At 41.1% G+C, this 22,282-nt stretch overlaps 2 protein-coding genes across 5 annotated transcripts in view; one reads left to right on the top strand and one right to left on the bottom strand.

Moving 5' to 3' along the window:
* Window positions 1-15,606, bottom strand: part of clcn2a (chloride channel, voltage-sensitive 2a) — a 33,218-nt gene extending 17,612 nt beyond the window's left edge. For 3 of the 4 annotated variants that reach the window (XM_073491411.1, XM_073491413.1, XM_073491414.1), the window contains exon 1: window positions 423-1,401. In XM_073491411.1, coding sequence (XP_073347512.1) covers window positions 423-654 — 232 coding nt within the window. In that variant the 5' untranslated portion in view covers window positions 655-1,401. Of the gene's footprint in view, window positions 1-422; window positions 1,402-3,285; window positions 3,367-3,731; window positions 3,866-4,248; window positions 4,378-7,075; window positions 7,208-15,244; window positions 15,414-15,525 lie in introns of those variants that run through there. The other variant, XM_073491415.1, reaches the window with a different exon arrangement.
* A 214-nt stretch (window positions 15,607-15,820) lies between these two features.
* Window positions 15,821-18,158, top strand: LOC141017461 (zona pellucida sperm-binding protein 4-like). The gene is made up of 8 exons (XM_073492188.1): window positions 15,821-16,129; window positions 16,228-16,415; window positions 16,623-16,720; window positions 16,806-16,963; window positions 17,042-17,234; window positions 17,316-17,463; window positions 17,557-17,632; window positions 17,991-18,158. Exons 1-8 carry the CDS (start codon window positions 15,868-15,870, stop codon window positions 18,092-18,094), a joined length of 1,227 nt encoding a protein of 408 aa, XP_073348289.1. The 5' UTR covers window positions 15,821-15,867; the 3' UTR covers window positions 18,095-18,158.
* Window positions 18,159-22,282: the final 4,124 nt, after the last annotated feature.

Below are 22,282 nucleotides of genomic sequence, written 5' to 3'. Positions count from 1 at the left end.
CTCTTTTTGGTCTCTACCAACTCCCACTGGCTCTTCAGCAGCCATGCTCCACTGTGTTCACCAGCTTGTTGCTAACCGTTTTTGTCTGCTGTTGGGTACTGAGCAGCTTTTTTTTTTTTTTAAAGTGTTGATCAAGTGATATTTTTTGACTTGACAGGGGTGTTAGATAAAAGGTCACTTCAAACAATGTGAGACATCCTGTCACATGAATAATTGTGTCTGACTTAATGTTATGTGGCCAACAGTTGCTGAGATACAGAATGTGGCTCCAGGAGTCCAACAGTTAGATGGATGGACCGACCAAGATTGGCACTCGCTCTCTTGCTAGCGGGGTAAATGCTCTCCTCATCTAATTATCTCCCGTAATTATCTAACCATAATTAGATACCATTCAATCAGAGGCTGCAGCCATGTTGTCTTACCTCCAATAGGGGCAGCGAAGCAGCAGCCCACACCCACTGCACAGGCGGCCGACAGCATCTCTGTGTTCCTCAGCTCGTTCTGTCCAACGACAATCAGATATAGGCACACACACACACGCAGAGCCGTGCATTCAAGAAAACACACACACACACACACAAATCCCAACAGGTGTACAGTGCATGGACGTGCAAATGCCACAAACACACAATACATAACAAATGCATTTCTCATGAAAACCCAGAAACCAGCTGTTTACAAATGCAACAGTTTTGCTGTAGAGCTGCTGTTGTATCTTCTCACATTGGATGAGATTACATATATGAGCGAGGGCCATAATTGAAAACCCAGGATTGAGTGTTGAAATCATGGAATGAGATGTTTGTATAGAAGCTAAAGGCAGCACAGATCGATGCCTCGCTGTGACGGTTCACTGAGCAGAATCAAACAGCGCGGACAAAATGGAAAAGCATCAATCTATCTCAGCTTCTGAAATGGACAGCATGGATTATTAATGTTGATGGAATTGGCAATAGAGAAACTATCTGACTCGTGCATTCATACCTTGCTTCCCTCAAAGGGCTCTTCCTTTAGCAGTGAAAGTGAAAAAAAAAAGACAGAAATATGTGTGAGTGCGGTCTGTGTCAGCGTAGAGGTTACCTTGTGTTTCTGCTCCTGGAAGACATCCAGCTTATTATCCAAACCACACAAAGTCAAACAAGCAGAGAATGAGCTTCAGCAAACACAGTCTTGATTCCACAGTGAACTGAATTAACATTTTCCCTCATTGATTATGTTTAACGGTTGCACAGTCGACCCCTGGACTATTTCAGTCTCTCTAACTGTGCTGACATGAGTTTTTCTTCCTCCACATCACTGCAGTCTATCTTCATCCGTACTGATGCCGACGCTGGTGTTGGTGGTGCATGGAGGAGAAGCACAGCACAATGTCCAGTGCAGAAATAGACAGAAGCCCGGGGTGTGGTCTCACATGAGTGGAGGTGAGAGTGTGTCCTGGGGAATGGCAGAAAGTCAAGGAAACATCAAAGACTTTTTTAAAGAGCAGCTGTGATAGTGTGTTCTTCTCGCAGCTTCACACCTACGGCAACCAGAGAAGATACAAAGATCAAGAAAATCCTCCAGTGTTGCCCATCCTCATTTCTTTTCAGCAACTTTTTAGGCCTCAGGTTTACAATAACTTTAATATAAAGATAAGCTGTCATTACACATTTTGTTGTTTTTTTCTTAAATTTGTTTTCCTGAAAACTGGTTCAACACAAAGAGGTGTGATGATGAGATGCAGTATTTCCAGTGTCAGAGTCATCAATGGTAAAAATCTTGATTTGCGTTCCTCTAGGTCAACGAGAGAAAGCCTTAATAGAAACTATCTACCATCATTAATGGAATAAAATAGTAAATGGAGCCCACTTCTCTAGCTTCTTGTGAAACTGGGGTAGGCTATTGCTGTCACGAGAAGAGTCTCCCCCTATGTAACACCATCAATTAGGACTCACTAGGGGACGGTATGGTTGTATGGTCCAGCGTAGTGAAAAAAGATCTCCAGCTCACACAAAATAGAGCCGCTAGACTCGCTTTTCACTGCTCTTTCATTTGACCAAAATTCAATCAAAGATGAAAAACTGAACAACTTGTACAGACAGGTCTAATGCACAATCATCAACTTCTAAAAACAAATCAACTTAAAAACATATTTCATTCATAGAGACTCCAGCTAGTGAAACTCATTACCTTCATACATTAAACAAAATCAGAAGCAAATACCGATTAAAAAAACAAATCACTCAAACCACCCATAACAGCTTAACCATACTTTAATCCGGATATTTGCTTGGATCTACATCAAATTGTACTCACTCACAGATACCGGCCACCTTAGTACGCCTGATTGTTTTCATCAAGATCCATGTATTATTCCCTGAGAAATTAAACAAAAACCCTTAACGTGGATCCGCACCGAAAGTTAATGGGGTCTATTCTGGGCTGAGTCCCATCGTCCATCCAAGTTTCATGGAAATTTGTTCAGTTGTTTTTGTGTAATCCTGCTGACAAACCAAACAACCAACCAACCGACAGACATGTGAGAAAACATAACCTCCTTGGCAATAGCATAAAAGGTTAGAGAAGTGGGCTTGAGATGTGATTGTCCCCCTAAACGCTCAACGGCAGCTCTCCAGCTTTGTGGTGTGAATGTGTTCAAATCGGGCGATCCTGAAAGAGAAAGCTTTGGTCCTAATTACCCTCGATGAAAAAAGGTTAAAAAGCATTCAGGCTTCCTGGTGATCGAATGCTTTACGACATATACTACATATACATGTAACTGCGATGACATCTGTTTGTTTCTGGATGTTGTCACATGCCCCCATCCGATTTAATTGTAAGTATTTAGACAAGTTCAGAACAGGTTAACAAGGACTCTGAAAAATATAGTAGACGAGGCAGATACCAGAGGTGCATCAAAGTTGTAACCTTAAATGGATTTCTGACTCCGAAGCAGAGACATGAGAGTGATATCGATCTTCTCACTCTTGGACATTGAGCAAAAATTTGGTTAAATTGGTGAACTACTCCATTAAAACTGCAGTCTGAAATGTGATGCTGGATTTTTGAATTAGTCTCGCCTCGGCCTTGTGGTAGAGCAAGGAGACTGTTTGAACTGAATTAAGTTAGGAGACATCTTGTATTTTCTAATGTCAACAGGACAAATATGAACCAAAAAACATCATCATCTGGATATGTTAATTGAGAAAGGGTTAGAGACATCTGAATATCCACAAAGGTTCAATAATTGAAAAAACAAGTGTGAGTGTGTGTATCAGTGTGTTTGCATGTAGTTACCATTCCTACCATGAAAATCCCCCCAAACAGAGCTGCCATGAATTTGCTCAGAAGAGCGGCGCACAGACTGGCAACGTGAACGAAGGGTCCCTGGGAGAGATGATGGAGAGAGATTAGGATGTTGGCAGACAGGATACGACTGAGAGCACATTTTATCACCGAGTGGAGCATGATGCACTCAAGTTCAGGGGCATTATTCAAAAACGATTAAACCCTGCTCAGAATCAGAATCAAACAACTTTATAACCCCCCAAATGGGAAATGCAAGTGTTATTAGCAGTAAATCACATTTTTTATTTTCCCAGCCACGACTTTAATGAGACTCAAAGAAGCAAGATTATTATATCCTCCCGACAAGAAACTTCAAAAAAACTGTCAAGCAATCCTTCATGTGCAGTTTCTCACAGCCAAGAAGACTGTGACGGGAGGAGATGAAGGAAGAATAAAGCCTCTACCTCCTTCCCCAGAGGCATCCCACTGCCCAGGGCGCAGGTCAGACCGATGACTTTGGCCACGAATGTCTTAAAGGTCAGATACTCCTTGAGGACCACCCCCCTCAGGATCGTCTTCATCTCAGGAATACCTGAACCTGGAAAATGAAAAGAGAGAGATGCCAGGTGGGATGATGGAGTGCAGAGGAAAGATGAGTTGAAAGAAAGCAATTACAGAGAGAGAGGGATGAAGAGAATAAATGAAGAGCCAAGGGGGGTGGAGGGTGAGGGGGAAAGGCTGATTGATATTCATATGGTTTTCTGTATGCACATCGCATCAGAGGTATATTTTATAGATTTCCTGCAGACGTGACCACTAATAGACGTATAGAACATGTCCTTGGAGGCCCTATGGTGCATTATAGAGCGGATGATACTATTCAAACACAGAAATGTGGCCGTGAATTTCAGATTTTAATACATGTTTGTGCATAAACTGCTTAAGTGTGTGTGTGTGTGTGTGTGTGCGTGTGTGTCTTACCCACAGCCTGAGGTGCCAGTATCTGTGTGAATCCTGCTGAGAAAGTGATGAGCACCACAGGGTAGGTGACCCAGGCGATGTACTGCAGAAGCAGGTTACTGTCCAGTCCACCATACATCCAATTCTGTGCTGCACACAAACACACACACACACACAACTTCATCTCAGTATAACGACTACGTATCAAGATTTACCTGTTGTGAACAGATTCACCTGATTCTTCTCTTCATTATCTCCCTTTGACCTCCTTCCACCTCTGCCTTATTCATGAATTTTTCTTCATTTTAGCAGTTCAGTGGCCTTCTGCTCCTCATTCATCATTTAACTCGCTTAGTATCAAATTTACCATATAACAAAACACAACAAAGGAAAGCGCTTCTTGGATAAAAGGGAACTGTCTACATACATAAAGCATTATTGTCTACCCTTTGTCCACATTACGGCAACATTTTTCTCACTTAAAATCACAGTGGATGAATTTAAAAAAACACAAAAACAACAGGGCAGCGCAGGAAAAAGTACTCAGATCTTTAAATAACCTAAAAGTACGAATAAAACAAAGAAAATTTACTCAAATACATGTAAAAGTTCAAAATCATACTTCAGTAAAAGTGCAGAAGTATTATCAAAACAACGTTCTTATAGTGTGATGGGCGATTGATCCCATGCATGTGCAGTTCAACTCTTCGAGTGATTATGCAAAAAGTCTGAAGTTAATAACTTTTGTAGAATTTCTGTTCCAGGTAATTAAAAGTCAGCACCGTCTGAGAACATGGACAAGCCCACAAGTCCACAGTGGCAATGGACACTATACAGGAATGCGGATTAGGACTGGTTTTGCGCCTCTTCCCAGAAATAAAGAAGGAGCTCAGCGGTCGCCATTTTGACGTGATTGCTGCTGTGGACCACTTTCTAGAGGTCCAAACACAACAACTTCTAGAGAGTAATTATCCATATGCACCAGTCATTTTAGTCCATTGTTAATGCTGATGCAACAATGTGTAAACAGAATTTTAATATTGTAGCTGCCAGGGTGGAACGAGTTTTAAAGAAGACATATTATGTTCATTATCAGGTTCATCTTTTTATCTAGGGCTACTAATGAAGCTCTAGCGAAGGTTCAGACAGGAGGACTACCCTTTCGCATGCTCAGTCTTCAGTCCAGTCGCCTATGGCTGACATCGACAGGCTCCCCACCAGAGAGCACAATTACGTGGCGTGTCCCCTCAGAGTTGCCGTAGGGCAAGAGTTGTTGTTTGTGATATGTGGGGAGAGGAAATGAAAAGAAGTATGCTGCTGCTCAGTGCACTAACATCACGTCTCCATGACCCGTTTATTATTTTCTTATTGAACCAGCTCGGTTAGGCGAACCCAAGACACCCGGTAAATTTGTGGCAGCAGTGTTTATTTTCTTGCGGGCGCTGTTTCTCTCAGTCATGCCGTTTTTATACACCGTTGTCTTAGCTTAGCTTCGCTAGTTTGGCTGTGTCTAGCTGCTGTGATGTCACAAAGTCATGGAATTAGAGGCGGGACTACTGACGTGGCATTCAGGAGCAGTGTTTTCTGTGGGAGAGAGGAGCTTCTGTTGATCTAGGTCTCCTTTAACTACTCTATTCAGTCCAGTGGTTTCGACCTAGAGGACGGGCCTCTAGGTTATTTTGTGAGCTCTAAAGGCTCAAAAGAAATCTCAAGGGTAAATGATGATTAATGGAGGAGGAAAAAAGAAAAAAACAAGTTGTGAGGCATTTTTTTTTGGTTTTTTGTATTTTTCTTTTATGTGAAATATGATTGAATTTTCCACATTCAGGCTTCATGTACTGGAGTACAAGTAGCTCCTTGAGTAAGAGTACCTAGTTAATTTTCATCACTGGTTCAAGAAAAACTGAGGTGAGAGAGAGAGAGAGAGTGATATGATGGATATCTCAGCACTTGTTAACTGGAAGTATTTCTGAGCTGCAAGCAAATGACCTTTTTCTGCTCATTCAGCAGTCGACAACACATAAATATGTAGATTAGAACCACTAAATCGTGACTTTGGCTGCATTAATACACAGTGCAGGTGATCACAGGGGAGTAATAGGAGGTTTAACCAGCTGCAATGTACCAGAGGAACCACTCAACAGTTGTGTTGTTGGATGTAAACGGTACTCCTGATACACGAGTGAATGATCTCTACAGAAAAGTCATAAAATATCCCAAGAAGAATTTTCTCTTGTTACCATTTTCTACTTCTCTTTACTTTCTCTTTTGTATTGTCTGTACAGACAATACACACAGCGAAAAACTGCTTAAGTCTGTTCAGATAAACAAATATATTCGTGGGTGTACATTCAATCTTCAAAAACTCACAGTTGTGTTTCTGTGGTTGTGGTCTTTTCATTATTGACAGAAATTTTATTGTCATCTGTTACGTTATCTCTTCAGGAATGTTCTGTTGAGGGTTTATCGTTTAAGATTTCTTTCCAGATTTTCTTTAGTGTTAAATTAAAAACAAAAATCAGCACCTGGTGTGTTAATTCAAGTGTTGAGAATGGTACATTTGACATGTTGTGGGAGTACAAAATGTATTTATTGATCCTTTAAATATTAATGAAAGCCAGTTTGTCAGCTTCTGTTCAAAATCAATATAACTCGGCGGCAGAATGACGGTCAATTTGTATTAATATTTTAATATCTACTTTCACATCACACCTGACAATTTTTTATAAAGCACTGCTCCTCACGGATTAATGCTTTTACAACTTTGCTGCCTCTGCGAGGACAGTTCATCATTCACTGTCTTTGCGGCTCTTTCCTCTCTCTTTCTGGCTCTCTGTCTCTTTCCTACCTTCTTGGCAGAAGGCGATGGCGTAGTCCATGACCCAGCTGACCAGAGCCATGAGCAGCCCCAGCAGAATGAGGAAGATCCAGTCCTCTCCCACCCGCGAGATCAGGAACTTCTGGCAGCGAGACGCACACACTGAGGACACAGAGACAGAAAGTGGAAACGTCTGAAATGAATGTTCACAGCGTGACAAGAGATATTTGTTGGTGTGAGACTGTAAAGGACCAGCGGTGTCAAAGAGGTAAAAAGAAGTGGATATTTGGTGGCAGAGGAGACAGGAATAAATGGAAGGATTTAGGCCGGGGGACCCAAGGCGGGTATATTTCATACCAACCCAATATCACGGTAGTTCACGAAATTTGAGCTTTAGGATTCATGTGCATGGGCACGAATTCTCCCCTTTTTCTGTGACACTCAAAATAGTTTACATTAAAAAAAAAATTAAAAAAAATTTCAAGATTTTTGTTAGCATATAACTTCACAATCTTTCTCTAACCATAACCAAAGTGAATCCTGTAGATTTACATTTGTGACCATTTCACACAATGAAAATATGTTTTCTTAAAATCAACCAAACTGCTTTTGTTGCCTAAACAGAACCACAAACAAAAAGGATGCAAAGCCTGGATTCTGGTGTCCACACACCCTGACCTCATCCCTGCAACTCCAGCAAAAAGACAAAAGATAATAGCTCGAGAGTCATGAAAACAATTTAAAATTTGTGTCCAAGTACACAAATCCTGTTGATCATATTTCATTACAATTTGACTAACTGCATGACAATTTAAATTCTTTCACTTACTGTAGTGTACACAAATTAAACATAATAACAAAATTCATATAATATGTATAACATTGAAACACAAATTAAAAAGGATGCAAACCAGTTTAGTTTAGTTTTAAACGATAAAATCTATAAAATAAATATAAAGTAGGTTAAAATTTAATCTATACAGTTCCACCACGTCGTGGTCACTCTCTGTTTAATATCTCCAGTTAAATCAGGCGAGTAAAGGCAGTGCTAAAATACACAGAACTGGATTTGAAGTGCATCAATGTACAATTGTCACATATTAAATTGCCAAAAAGAGACATCACAGTTAATGTCTAGAAATATTCCCATATTTACCTCCGCCAAAGAGGTCATGTTTTCACCCGTGTCCATTTGTTTGTTTGTTTGTTTGTTTGTTTGTTTGTTTGTTTGTTGGTTTGTCAGCAGGATCACATGAAAACTACTGAAAAGATTTCCATCAAACGTCAATGGAAGATGTGTCTCGGCCCAGAATAGAGCCCATTAACTTTTAGTGTGGATCCGGAAAAAGGATTTTTTTATTCTCACTTTCTTTAAATTTGCGAGATTCTTTTTCGAATTTCGAGGACGTTTTTCTAAATTTTCCGTTGCAGCATTTTTTTGTTTCTCACAGAATAATACATTGATCTTGATGAGAAAAAAAAATATATCAGGCGTATTTTGGTGGCTGGTATCTATGAGTGAGTAGATTCTAGATCTGGTGAGCTTATAGGTAAGCAGTTACGGGTGGTTTAAAATGCAGAGTGATACGGGGCTATAAGGTTTGACTTTGGATCAGGCTTGATTGAAATAAAGGGGACTTCATCATGATGTCTATCATTTATGTGATATAACATTCATATTTTGTTTGTGATAGATGATTTTATCCCTAACATCCACCTCTAGTGCAATGTGGAAAATAAGGAGTGCTTTTAAGTCCCTCTCCACTCAATAATGTGTGGTGTGTATTGTTTCTTCCCTCAGATGTTTGACCTTCACACAAGAACACTTGAAGGCTGTTTGCAAATTAATCTGCTGTGTGAGTTCAACACATACTCACGTGAGCAGCGGACATAATTTTAAGAATTTTGAATGACGTAATTGTTATTTTTTGTTTGAAAACCACATCTTGCAAGTTACTATTAAAAGAGGGGTACTTTTTAATGATTTGAAACAAGTCTGGAGAGGATCTTTACAGTTCAAAAGCAGTTTTCAGCCTTGATTGCCAAAATAAGGGCACGTTTTATATCTTCTGGAGGTTTGTTTCATCTCTGTGGTGCGTCGTTACTACGTGCTGCTTCCAGATTACGTTTTTTTAACTGGTAAAATGGTATAAAAATCACTTCTTACTCTATTCTACTCCACTCTAGCAACGTCATTGCGAAAACATCACTACACTGGTCTAATATGGTGGAAATAAAAGCATCAATAACTGGTTTATCATGCCAGGACATGAATCATCAGACAAATAAGATCCTCATGCTGTGTGAATAAAAGAATTCAAAACAGAAAGAACAAACTAAAGCAGGTTATGGTGTGATGAACGTGTTGAGAGAGAGAGAGAGCATGACTTTATCTTCATCCGCCTTAAACGTGAGAACACAGACACAAAACAAAGCCAGGTCATGGTTATAAATTCTACCATTACATTATAATCTATAACTCTGAGCTGGGTCAGCTAAAAGAAGCATCACTGGACTCATTTCTTTCTCTCTTGTCTGCGGACATTGCCAAAGCCTGGAATTCACTTCAACATCCAGAGCATTCATAGATGTGCCCGTCCCTCGAGGAGCTCAACATGTGCCACTAACACATTTACCAGATCCATATTTCATAAAAACGCTGCAGTCGTCACATACACTCGTATAATGCAGTGACATTTGCCATTGAGAAAACTGCGCATTTCAGGAGAAACCAAGAGATCGACACGTGTGGAGAGAGAGGAACAATAGGTTGGTGATATTATCGGTTTCTCTTTTTGTCCATGAAAAGACAAAACAACAACAATAATTACTTACACCTACTAATACAAACACATCAATGACTCATGCCGCTGCCCTTCTAGACATTTACTTTCTCCTTATTTTCATCATCTGGTATCTGTTTTGCAGCAGTTAAATATTCTCAGTGAACATTGTTCTGATTAGTATCAACATTTTTGTTGCCAGATCATTTTTAAAAACACTTCCTCTTTCCTCAAAGATATCCTAAAATGATTTTTTAGGAGACATGGTTGCTCTCAAACAGAAATGTTCTTATGGTTACATGGTTTGTATGTATGGGCACGGTTTCTGACAGCACATGAGAGTTTGGGGATAATTCTGGTCTAGTGAATGCAAAAATACATCCAGTCCAGTTTTGCCAGGTGCTATTTTCTCCCCAAACTGCTGGGGGAAAGGAAGAGTGGGGAGCAGTATAATAAAACCGAATCCAAAAATTAAACAGGAAGTTCAAATATTGCACTTTAAACCAGCTATTATCAATATATTCATAATAACAATGTGTCAAATAACAATGTGAAAGGTACCAATGAATCTACAGACAATGAATCTGCAGCTGTCCTAGGCCTTAGAGTGAGTTTTAACTTATTGTTTAGCTGTCTAGTCTGCTTCTGAAAACTGAAAAGTCATTCAGTTTTCTCTCATAGAAAAGCCATTAAAATGTTTCTTATAAAGACGCTGAAACAGTCAAATGTTTGGCATTTTTGCTCGACAAATGACTTCATCTGCTGATTAATTTTCTGTCAATCATCCAGCTGGTTGATCAACTAATTGTTGAAACTCTAGTGACATGGGCACTGATGCACATGTTGAGTGACTCCCACATACACCTGTCATTTATACCCACTCATACAACAAATGTGTATTAATCCACAGCGGAAACTAGTCCCCAGCAAGTGCACAAGTTACTCCTGTTTGAGTAACATTTGCTATAAGCTGCAGCGCCCAGCTGTTTAGGGAAATTATGGAGCCTCTTAAAAAAATCTAATTATATGTTTGTGGCCAGTTTTAAATGTTTAGATCTAAGTGCCACAGACAGGAAGTCCTCGAGTATTTAGAGAGAGATCCTCCCTTCCTCTTTGGCTATGTCTTCAATAAATGCTGCCATCTGACACTGATGATATTTTGCTTATTGATGGTACTTTTGTTCTATAATTGATCAAATCTGTGACTCTGCTGCTTGTGCAATATATTTCTAATCATAGGAAAAAAAGTCATACTGCCCCCTTCATGATCATGTTCACAAACTGCTCTTGCTGTTTGAATGACCTTGCTGGACATAATAACGATGCCATAAATTGCACCAGTCTTCCTGGTGCAGGATTCAGGTCACGGGTCTCCCGAGGGAGGCGGGGCACAACTGAGTGTATGACGGGACAAGCTGCCGTGCAGACAGGCCACCTGCTGGATGGAGGGTTGCCAACAGATGACGGATACGTGCATAAGGGAAACACACCCTCATGTTCAGACACGCCCGTCACACAGTGGACACACGGCACGTTAAAGGGACAGTTCACCCAAAAATTGAAGATGCATATTTTTCCTCTTACCTGTAGTGCTATTCGTCCATCCGGATTGTTTTGGTGTGAGTTGCTGAGTTTTAGAGATAGCGGCTGTGGAGATGTCTGCCTTCTCTTGAATAGAATGGAGCGTGACGGCTTGTTTTTTTATAATTGCAGTATATCGGACAATATATACACCAATGTCGATATATTCATGAGGCTCTAGGAGCGATCTAAGCTAATTAAGCTAGCCAACGTTATAGCAACGTCACATACCGGGCTGTCGCAAGCACAAGCTTCTCATCCATGAGTAGATGCATGCTTGTGGTGATACGGTTGAAAGAAAATAGTTCCTACATGCTCGCAACAAGATCTGTGGATAACCAGGTCATGATTTCTGGAAAGAGAAATTGCTGTTTGATGCAGTTTTTAAAAAATTTTTTTTGGCACTTTAAGCAACATAAGCCAAGCGCCATCTAGTTTTATTATATCTTGTCTTTCTTATAACTCATACCAAAACAATCTAGATGAAGAAATAGCACGACATGCAAGAGGAAATAGATGTATTTTTGATTTTGAAAGAGATATATTTAAAGATATCTGTGCAACTTAAACTGCCACGTTCGTCACTGGACGTATCATTTTTATTTTAGTTCACTGGACATTACCTTGTGGAAGAAGCTGGGAATATTCCCACAGCTTCTCCTTCTTTATTCCTATCTCTCTCACACACACACACACACACACACACACACACACACACACACACACACACACACACACACACACACACACACACACACACACACAAAGTCTGGCACCTGCACAACCACATACTTGTGTGTGCATCTTGGCTCGAGCTCACATCCGCAGGCTCAGTGGCGTTCACAGATGTCTTCTCTTGATCCCGTAATAAAAAGAAAAAAATTTCACACCCAACGCCAGACATTTTCTCCACCTCTGCTAGTCCTGCACTGCATCACCTGAAGACAAATAGCTGTAATCAGGAATAATACTAAAAATACAGGAGATTTTTCACCTATAAACAGCATATTCAAAGCCACTAAATATACAAAGCCCAACACAGCATGTGACATAATACGTTAATGCCTCTCCCTGGAGTAACTGGTTGACTGTGATCTGAGTAACGTCAGCTATAAAACTGCAGAAAGATTCACTCTGTGAGTCAAAATAAACACAGTGAGGCAGTGTATGTTTTTAGCTCTCCATCACGACCGGCAGCAGAGCCTTTGGCAGCGTGTGTAGGCTGCCTTGTTCAAAAGCTGCGGCTCCAGTTACTGATCTGAACCGAGGCACACACTCGTAGTCCATCACCCACAGATATGATGTTCCCACACAGATACATGAGAGGAAAACACTAAAACTCCCACTCCCACCAAATCTGAAGCTTCTTTGCTTACACTTAACAGGACAACAGCAGAACCTGTCCAGCCTGAGCTCCTATCTGAAGACATGGCTAAAAATACAAACACGTGTCTTGATCTACGAGCACGCACAGCACACAAATCACTCCGGCTGGCTTCTGATCTGAGAATGATTGTTTTAAATGGCTTTCATTACAGCGAGCAAGCGAGGCTGGCCTGATATAGTGTGGCTTTCACCTATGGTGCAATCTATCGAGCTCTAATCAGATCACTAGTCACAAGGGCAAAGAGGCAAAAACAGAGAGAGAGAGAGAGAGAGAGAGAGATGGATGCTGGAAAACAGCCACATTGGCTCACTTGTGCAAGCACGTGTGAAAACAAACGCTCAGGCTTTTCTCACTTTTGCTGAGATTATCGAGTATATTTTTAGACTTTCTGTATCGATTTCTGTATGTAATAGGCCAGTTCAACCAAATATAGAGTGCAACTAACTGATATTTTCATTATAAGCTATTTATCTTATTACTGTTTTCTTTTTCTATTACCTACTGATAGATATTATAGATAGATAATCTCTATTTGACTGTAGATTGTATTGTATGCTCTGTGTATGTGACAAATAAAGAGCCTCGAATCTTGAGTTTTCTTCCCAGTTAATCATTTGGAGGATAACAGGGGCTTATAAAGTCTTACACTTTAAGACAGAATTGAGACAACATGTCTCATATTTTGGGCAATATAAACTGGAAATATAATGGATCAGGGAGTTACACTGTGGGCTAAAACATGAGCCACGTGTTTATGACCTGTTTTTTAGCCTCTTTTGTTTACATTAGGGCAACTTAACACGTTAAAAGTATGCCAAATTAGCTAGTATCAGTTCCTGGGTGCAATGTACCCATAAATGTACAGACAACTTTCACTGGATTACTTTGATTTAACAGTCTAAAACCTAAAATTGGACAACATGTCCAATGATTTCAGGGATGTAAACAGGAACTATAATGTCACCATAGATTGGACTGTGGGCTTAAACTTGAGCCCTATGTTGTAAACCTATTAACCTATTAACCTATAACCCAGTCCCTGTGTGCAATGTAGCCATGGATGTACAGACAACTACCACTGGATTACTTTGATACTGAAGAAAACCTAAAAAATGGATAATTGTCAAGCAATTTCTGACTTCAGGAGAGTGCTTTTTTCAACGATTTTCTAGTGGATTTAACAGTCTAAAACCTAAAAGTCTAAAACAACATTAAGTTTGCTATCATAGAGCACTAAGAAAATCAGGACACTCTCACATTCAAAGAGCTGGAACTAGTGACCTTTTGGCATTTTTGCACAATCAATGGCAAATGATCGCAGTCTAATTTCAACTAATTCTCTTTGTATGGACTAATCAACTAATCAATTAAAACTACACATTTCAGTTCTAAGCAAAATAGCACAGTCAACATTTTTGTTCCAACTCTCCTCTAGTACTATATAACCAGGCAGTAGCTTCTGCGTCATTTCATCCACTTATTAAATATACATCTCTAAGTCTCATCCGTCACGTCAATATAATACAAGGGAGGAGGATTTCATTTGTGGAGCTCACAGAATTTAAAAATGACATTGAAACGTGTCTTTCCAAAAACAGTGTCCTTGTTATTGAGGATAATCCCAAGACGTGAGTGTAAATGTGTAAATGATTTTTTTTTTTTTTTTTAATAAATCGGGACTAATTCTGCAGCAGAGAGTAGCTCTAATGTTTCAATTTGGGTGAACTGACTCTTTAATAAATGCATCGCTGCTCTGTTGACTTTCAAAAAATCCCCTGATTGATTGAATGAAGGTTTAAATGAAGTTCAAAATGAAAATACGAACATCTGTGGGAAGCAAACACACACACACACACACACACACACACACACACACACACACACACACACACACACACACACACACACACACACACACACGTCTATCACTTTATTGTTGCGTACATGAATCTGAAGTGAAGCTCTCCTCTGGTGCCACTCCCTTATCTGCAGTCATCTGGGACGACTAGACTTAAAATAATCTGACAGTTCAGATCTGAGTTCTGTTCACACAAACAAAAATACACACACACACAGGCGCGCGCACACACACACACAGTGTATGCGGCGGGCCATTGGCAGCCAGCAGAGGGGGCTTTCTTTGTCTGACATTGAGACAGCCCTTGTTGGCTGGAGGTCATTGCTCTGATCAGTCACATTTAATCGTGTTCACATCCTCTCCTGCTCCCTTGTGTCAAGTAGCCGCTCTGCTGTACTTTAAGAAGTCAATGTTTTCACACAACTATCTCACTTGGCTGGATCACACACACGCACACACACCAGATCCACTTTGTTTATGAGCACTTAAAACACTGCTGTGCTCTGACCTTCACAGCATGTCGGAGCTCAACACTACCTGCACACTTTGTCTCGGCAAACACGCTCTTGTGTTGCATGATCATCACTTACATTGGCACTTTGCACAGGGGTCTTTCTCATACTCGAGCAGATCTGCAGCACGACTACGAACGCTGGTGTTCCTCCGCAGTCCTCCACCATCCCGCACTCCTCCATCCCGTAGGCGGGCCGCTTCCTCCTTGGCATACACACCCAGCTCCTGGGTGTACCGCCCATACATCTGTGTTTTTGAAAGACAGAAAAAGACAGCTTTTATACAGGTGGTGCAAGTGGGAGGCAGTGAAAGAAGTGTCAAAGTGATGCAGCAGGTTTTTCAGTTAAAAGATGTATACAGTATCAGGTCACAGTAAACAGGGACAGGTGTCAGAATGTTCACTGCCTGCAGCTCCACACTGTTCACAGCTCGTCTGAAGCCTCTTTTAGAAAAAAACACCCCACTCAGCTTTGACTCAACAGTCGTGTAATGACTTCTTTTCAGACAGATGAGCAGACAATAAGCTCCACCTGTCAGCTCCCAGCTGATTAACTCTGCAGGGCTGCCACACAATTGACTCCTAACGATGAGAGGCGGACTTCTTAGCAAACTACACACAATCAATCATGTATAAAGCCTGCGTCTGAGCCAGAGGTGCTGTTTTTGCAGTTTTGGCCAGTGTGTAGCTCTTAATACCATAATGGAGCTTTTCCAGCGTCTGTTTAGTGTTGTGGTGGTTGTTGTTTTGGTTTGTGATGTTGCTGCCCAGCCTCACTGGATGCTGCCCGTGCAGAAACACCAACCACAACAGCCGAAGGTCCCTCCACCTGCAGCTCCCTTTGATAAATGCCAGGTGGAGCGGCATGAGAAGATCCAGTGCGGGACTGAAGATATCACAGCCGAGCAATGTGAAAACATAAACTGCTGCTTTGATGGGCGGCAGTGCTACTACGGGAAAGCAGGTATTTAATTAGTGTCTATAGCCTCACGTGCAAATGCTACGTGATGAGTGTAAATATGCACTGCAACACAGCAATTCATCTGTTTTCCTCTCACCCAGTGACTGTGCAGTGTACCAGGGATGGCCAGTTTGTGGTGGTGGTGGCTCGAGATGCCACTGTGCCCCACATAGATGTGGATTCAGTCAGCCTGCTGGAAACAAACGACCCCTCCTGTACCCCTGTCGACTTCACAGCTGCTTTTGCCATCTTCCAGTTCCCTGTGACTGCATGTGGTACAACATTAAAGGTAGCTAGTGCAGTTTTTACTTTAGCTAATGTGAGCACTTACATGGTTGAAGTCCAGCCTATCATTACAACTTAAATGGTCCAAAACCCAAAGTACTGACTTAAAGTGGCGGGGGGAAAAAAGCCAGTTTTAGAAGTCTGAAACAACTTTTGCCATGTTATCGGTTCAACATTCTCAATTTTCTTGTTTGACTGTTTCCACCTGCAGGAGGAAGAGGATTACGTGGTATATGAGAACCACATGTCCTCTTCATATGAAGTGGGAGTTGGACCCAGAGGCTCAATTACCAGGGACAGCCATTTTGAGTGAGTTTGCATAAAATCAATCTCTGATTGCTTTTGTGACCCTGAGCTTTCCTGACATGTAAAAGTCCTCATGCTCTCCTGACAGGTTATTGTTCCAATGTCGATATTCTGGCACAGCGGTGGAGGCTCTTGTCATGGAGGTGAATGCGGTTCCTCCACCCATGCCTGTTGCTGCTCTAGGACCCCTCAGAGTGGAGCTGAAACTGGGCAACGGACAATGTCACTCGAAGGGATGTTTTGAGGGTGAGTGGGTCAAGAGCCTTGTCACACCAGCTCGTCCAGGATCTTTTTGTTTACTAAAACTGGACCATTTGATTGCAGTCGAGGCAGCGTACAGCTCCTTCTACACTCCAGCAGACTATCCAATCACTAAAGTGCTGAGGGAGCCAATCTATGTGGAGGTGAACATCCTGGAGAGGTCTGATCCGAACATCGTCCTGAACCTGGAGCACTGCTGGGCCACTTCTTCCCCTAATCCTAACAGCCTGCCACAGTGGGACATTCTGGTTGACGGGTATATAAAAACATGTCTCTTAAAACATGGTTATAAAAAAATTCTTGCATTATGTTTAACATGAGCTCTTGTTGGTTCCAGGTGTTCCTACCATGATGACCGTTACTTGACCACAGTGGTGCCTGTAGATGGCTCCTCTGGGCTCCTCTATCCAACGCACCACAAACGTTTTGCTGTTAAAATGTTCACGTTTGTGGATCAAAACACCTATTCTCCTCAGAAAGACACGGTACAATTATTCACATCAGTCCCTTTTTTTAAAAGTCCTTAAGTGACAGTCTGGAGTTTCAATGACAAATAAGCAACTTGCAATCTTTTTCAGGTGTTCCTCCATTGTGCTACAGCAGTGTGTTATCCCAGCAGCACAAACTCTTGTGAACAGCCATGCCACCGGCAACGTGAGTAGCTCGTTAACTGTAACACATGGTTTAAATTTTACAATTTCGATCATTCTATTACCAGCTTTTGTAATTGTTTAGGCTCTTAATTTTAAAGTTGTGACAACCAGAGCTTCATTAGTGTAATAAAAAATCAGGATTCCTACATTATCTTTACATGAATTTTAAATTTGGAGGTAAAAATCGACCAGGGATCTTTATCTGCAGATAAAAATTTAATCGGTGCATCATAAATTTTGTTTACAAAGTACAAGGTGAAAAATCACCCTGGAGGAACATGAAAATTCTTGCTTGACAAATGATCTGTCTCATTTTTAAAACCTGTCAAATCTAAGGTGATTGCCATCCTCCTTTGCAGGAAGAGCTGCAGTCACTGAAGTTTCCTTGAGTCAGAGGGCTCTGGTCTCGAGCGGCGAGGTGATCCTGACTCCATCTGTTCCCAACACCAAATCAAAAAGATGATGATCCACTGGCAGCCATTTCTGGCCGTGACTTTTATTAAAAGCTTGACAAAAGCTCATGCTTATTACAGAGTCTTGTCTGAATTGCTGTTTGAAGGTCGCTCGCTATACTTTTTTTGCTGAGGTAGATTTTGTGCAGAGGCAGTGAAGTCGTGCAAGTAATGCAACCCCCTCTTCCTGATTTTTGTGCTGAGAAATCACAAGGTTGCATTACAAATGGGCGCTTTGCTGCAAGTCATGCTTATCTGATAAATGTAACAGTAAGCTGATGCACACACTGGTTATTAGCTGAGAAAAATGACTTTAAAGTGGTATCTGTGCTTAACTAGCAGCACTAGTTCTGCAGTCCTGGTGGTATGGGCATGATTCAAACCTTTTATTTTTACCTTCTCAAACAGATCTCTTTCTAGCATGCCACATTAGGATGAGCATCACGACTCCTCCAGGCTTGCTGCTCTTCTCCCCCTCTTTATTTTTTGATAACAGTCCCTCTAGGTTTTTCTCTGTATGCTACAACTCGCAACATCTCTCCTCCACTGCGCTGCGCACCACCTCCCTCTTTGTCCCACTCCAACTCCTCCACCCCCTCCTCTCATTGAGATGGGCATCACGACTCCTCCAGACTCGCTCTTTCTGCTCGCATGAACAGGAGGTGCAGAGAGAAAGCAGAGCAGCCGTATAGCTTCAGTCTGACTGACAAGCAAAGGGATGGACTGTGCTGTCAGGATGCTCATCTCCCTCCACCTTAACCTCCAACCTGCTGGGAAGCATTTAAGCAAAACCCCAGCTATACATCACATTCAGACAGCAGCCTCATCCATAAGCCGCACTCCAAAATCCCAGAGGAATCGGCCAATAGGTGCCAGCTGACAAGAACTAACAGCAGCTGCTGTGTGGACATGCATAAACATGTCAGCAAAGTATGAATGTAAACAAGTTTTGCCACTGGTTAAAAATGCTGTCAATTAGAACAAGGTGGTGGATGCAGAGCAGACAGTAGCATGTGTGGAATACTAAATATTTGGGAAAATTAAGAATCTAAACAAATGTGTTGCACACTGAAAACTGGACTCTTCAGTCATTGTATTTGAACAAATTATTACTTTGTACAAAATGGAGGATCTTGTCATTAATAGAAATGATAAGGGCATAAAATACAAATTCAAGCCTTTTGCCTACAACATTAACCACTGAATATTAAATATCTTGTCTTTGTACTGTATTCAATTGAATAGAAGAACTGGCAAATCATCAGTGTTGTACAATACGTTAGAGCTATTCATGAGGTGGATTCTGTTTTAAACTGCAATGACAAAGAAAATTGAGTAATGAACCTTAATATTCCAACTTTGTGGCACTTTCAATCCAACAACACAATCTTCACACCAGTGGTCAACATAATTTCGAAAACTCAGTAAGGCATTTTATTGGAAAAATTACAGGAAACAAGGAAAAAGAGCAACAAAGGTCCCAAGTGTCCCAAATGTGTGTATATGTCTTAAACATTGGGCAACCAGATGGAAGGAATATGAATCACTTTGATTATGTAGTTCGCCTACTTTTTCAAGCTAAGCGGCCACATTACTGCATCACCGCCCCGCATCGATTCAGACTGTCTCCAGTTCAGTGCAAGTTCAGTCTGTTTCCTGTTCCAGCAGATGAGTATTTGTCTCTGTGGCTTCTGCAGCATTTAAGTAAGCTTTTAACAAGTTAACACGATACACTCAGTGACCAGTGAGGGAAGGTCTACTACTAAAAGCTTCTGATTCTGTGATGATAGTGATTCATTGTAGTCAGTTGAAGATTCAGTAGGGATGGGTACCAAAAATGACAGAAAATTTGGTCAATTCTTGTAACCTTAGCTGCAGGCTGAGACAAACCAGCCCCTCCTTCCTCTAGGAGAGGTGTCTGCGGGCAGTGAATCACATCAGCAGAGGTATAAGGACTGATACTGACTGATGTCTGTGTTTTTCATTCTTTCTAAACTTCACTCAGCATCTTAATGTCAGGAATATCTTTTATTGTTTTGACATTTTAGGTTTGTTTCCAGTGACATATTATTGAGTTTATAGTGATTTTAGTAAACATTACTGTTGCTGCTTTAGAGACAATATATTTAAAACACAAATATCTTACTTTTAAAAAGCAATAAGAGTATAAATAAATAACTGAGGAGTATCAGTAAGAGCAGGCGTATCAAATCTAATAATACCATCCCTAACATTCAGCGTTCAACATTTGTTCATACATGCATCGAACACCTAAAGGTCCAGTGTGTAGGTTGTAGTGGCATCTAGGGCAATGTAGCAGATTGCAACTAACAAAATACCCCTCATCTCACCCTCCTATATGGCGGCTGCTAAAACAGCAACAAACAAGAAAGGCCCACTCTAAAGCAAGTGACTGGTTTGTCTATTCTGGGCTACATGGAAGTGCAACATGGTGAACTCTGTGGAAGAGGACCCACTCCCTCTAGAAATAAAAAGCTCATTCTAAGGCAGTGTTTTCAATCCTGCTCATGGCAGCCCCCCTGCTCTCTATGTTTGAGACGTATCCCTGCCTGCTTCAAATGAGTTTTTCATTATCAGACTTCAGTGGAGCTTGATAACGAGCTGATCATTTGAATCAGGTGTGTTGGACCAGGAAGACATTGACCCTATGTTCCAATACCCATCCTACTGTACTATTTAGCATGCCAGAAAAAGATTTAGTATGTCCCAATACAAAGTATGTGAAATGCAGGATGCCAAAAATACCAGGATGTCCTACTACATCCAGTCGCAGTTTGCAAGCCAGCGTCCTTTTCTGGCTATTCTGACCCACAATCCTGTGCAGCAGACGATACGTCACAGTGTGTCAAGCAAATATAAACAGAGCAGCAGAGCAGAGAGAGAACAAACATTTCACAGCTCATTTGAGAAAATGACAGAAACCGCAATGACACATGAAAGCACATTTAAGTGGAAGTACTGTGTTCCAAAATGTCATGCTAAGGCCTCAGCAGATATAAGAGCCATAGGGCTAAAGTTCAAGCGCACGGTCATGACAAAGTAGTCTGTCCCAATTGTATGCATACCACATGCAACAGAATGTACTTTGTAAGGAAAGCTGCAGTACGTACTAAAAGTAAAGAGAAAAACGTACCCTTAAATCATGCTGGGCAGGGACCAGGACTGAAAAAACAAAGCCTGTTCAAATGTAACAAAAATAGATCAATAAAAACATAATTATTATTAATACTATATTTAATTTCTGCCAATAGATCTTCATAAATCACTCTGAATCCAACACACTGCACCTTGAAGAACAGAACTGCCAAATTCAATACAAAAATCCAATTTTGCACAGTTGGAAAAAAAGCATTCACACTGAATCTGAAAACCCCCCAAAATTGACAGTCTAGAGGACAGTGCCACGTTTTCTTCATCATGGTAGTATTTCCTAAATTGAATTACCCATATGCCCACTTCTTAAGATGTTTGACTAGCGATGTGAAGCATGGAGGAATGTGACAGACATTCCTGGTCAGTAACTGGTATATATTTCTATTTCTATTAATCTATTAACAGCCACACCATTTTTTTTTTCTCCCAGTATTTTATTTGTTGGCAGCTAATTTTCATGCACCCACACATACAGTATAGACGCACACAAACCCACCACCAGCACCAGACAAACACCCACCATGACTATAAACAGGGCCTCAGTGTTTCTTTGGCCTGTATGGAAGCAATCACTGGCCATCTGGAGCACGGCCCCCTGGGAGAGCAGCAGTTGGGACCCTGTGGGTTAAATGAGCTGTTATCTGTAACCGGTTTACCTCCCACATGACCAATTTCTGCATCTACATTAGTCAGTTTACCTCCCACATCACAACCCGCTACACTAGTTCAACTCCCACAGGTTGCTGGTTTAATGGTTTGTCGTAGAAAGTGACGAATGCAGAGACTAGTGTTTCAGTTCGGTGCAAAATGGTTTCACAAGGGAAGAAATGACCACAAATGTATTGGCTATAAAACCTGGAAGATGATCAAACTCACATTTGTTTTATTAATTCAATTGTGCAGTCACAGACTGAAACTCCAGAGAGTCCAAATTTGCACACAAAGAAGAGGCAGCCTCAGTTTTGTCGTCAAGGGTTATGTAAGTCGCAGCTGTCATGGTTGACTGTGATAGGCTGAGTCAACTG

Source organism: Pagrus major, chromosome 21 (genome assembly GCF_040436345.1).
Source record: "Pagrus major chromosome 21, Pma_NU_1.0".
Lineage (NCBI taxonomy): Eukaryota > Metazoa > Chordata > Actinopteri > Spariformes > Sparidae > Pagrus > Pagrus major.
The sequence above is the reverse complement of the archived record's forward strand: the minus strand, read 5'-3'. Positions and strand labels throughout refer to the sequence as shown.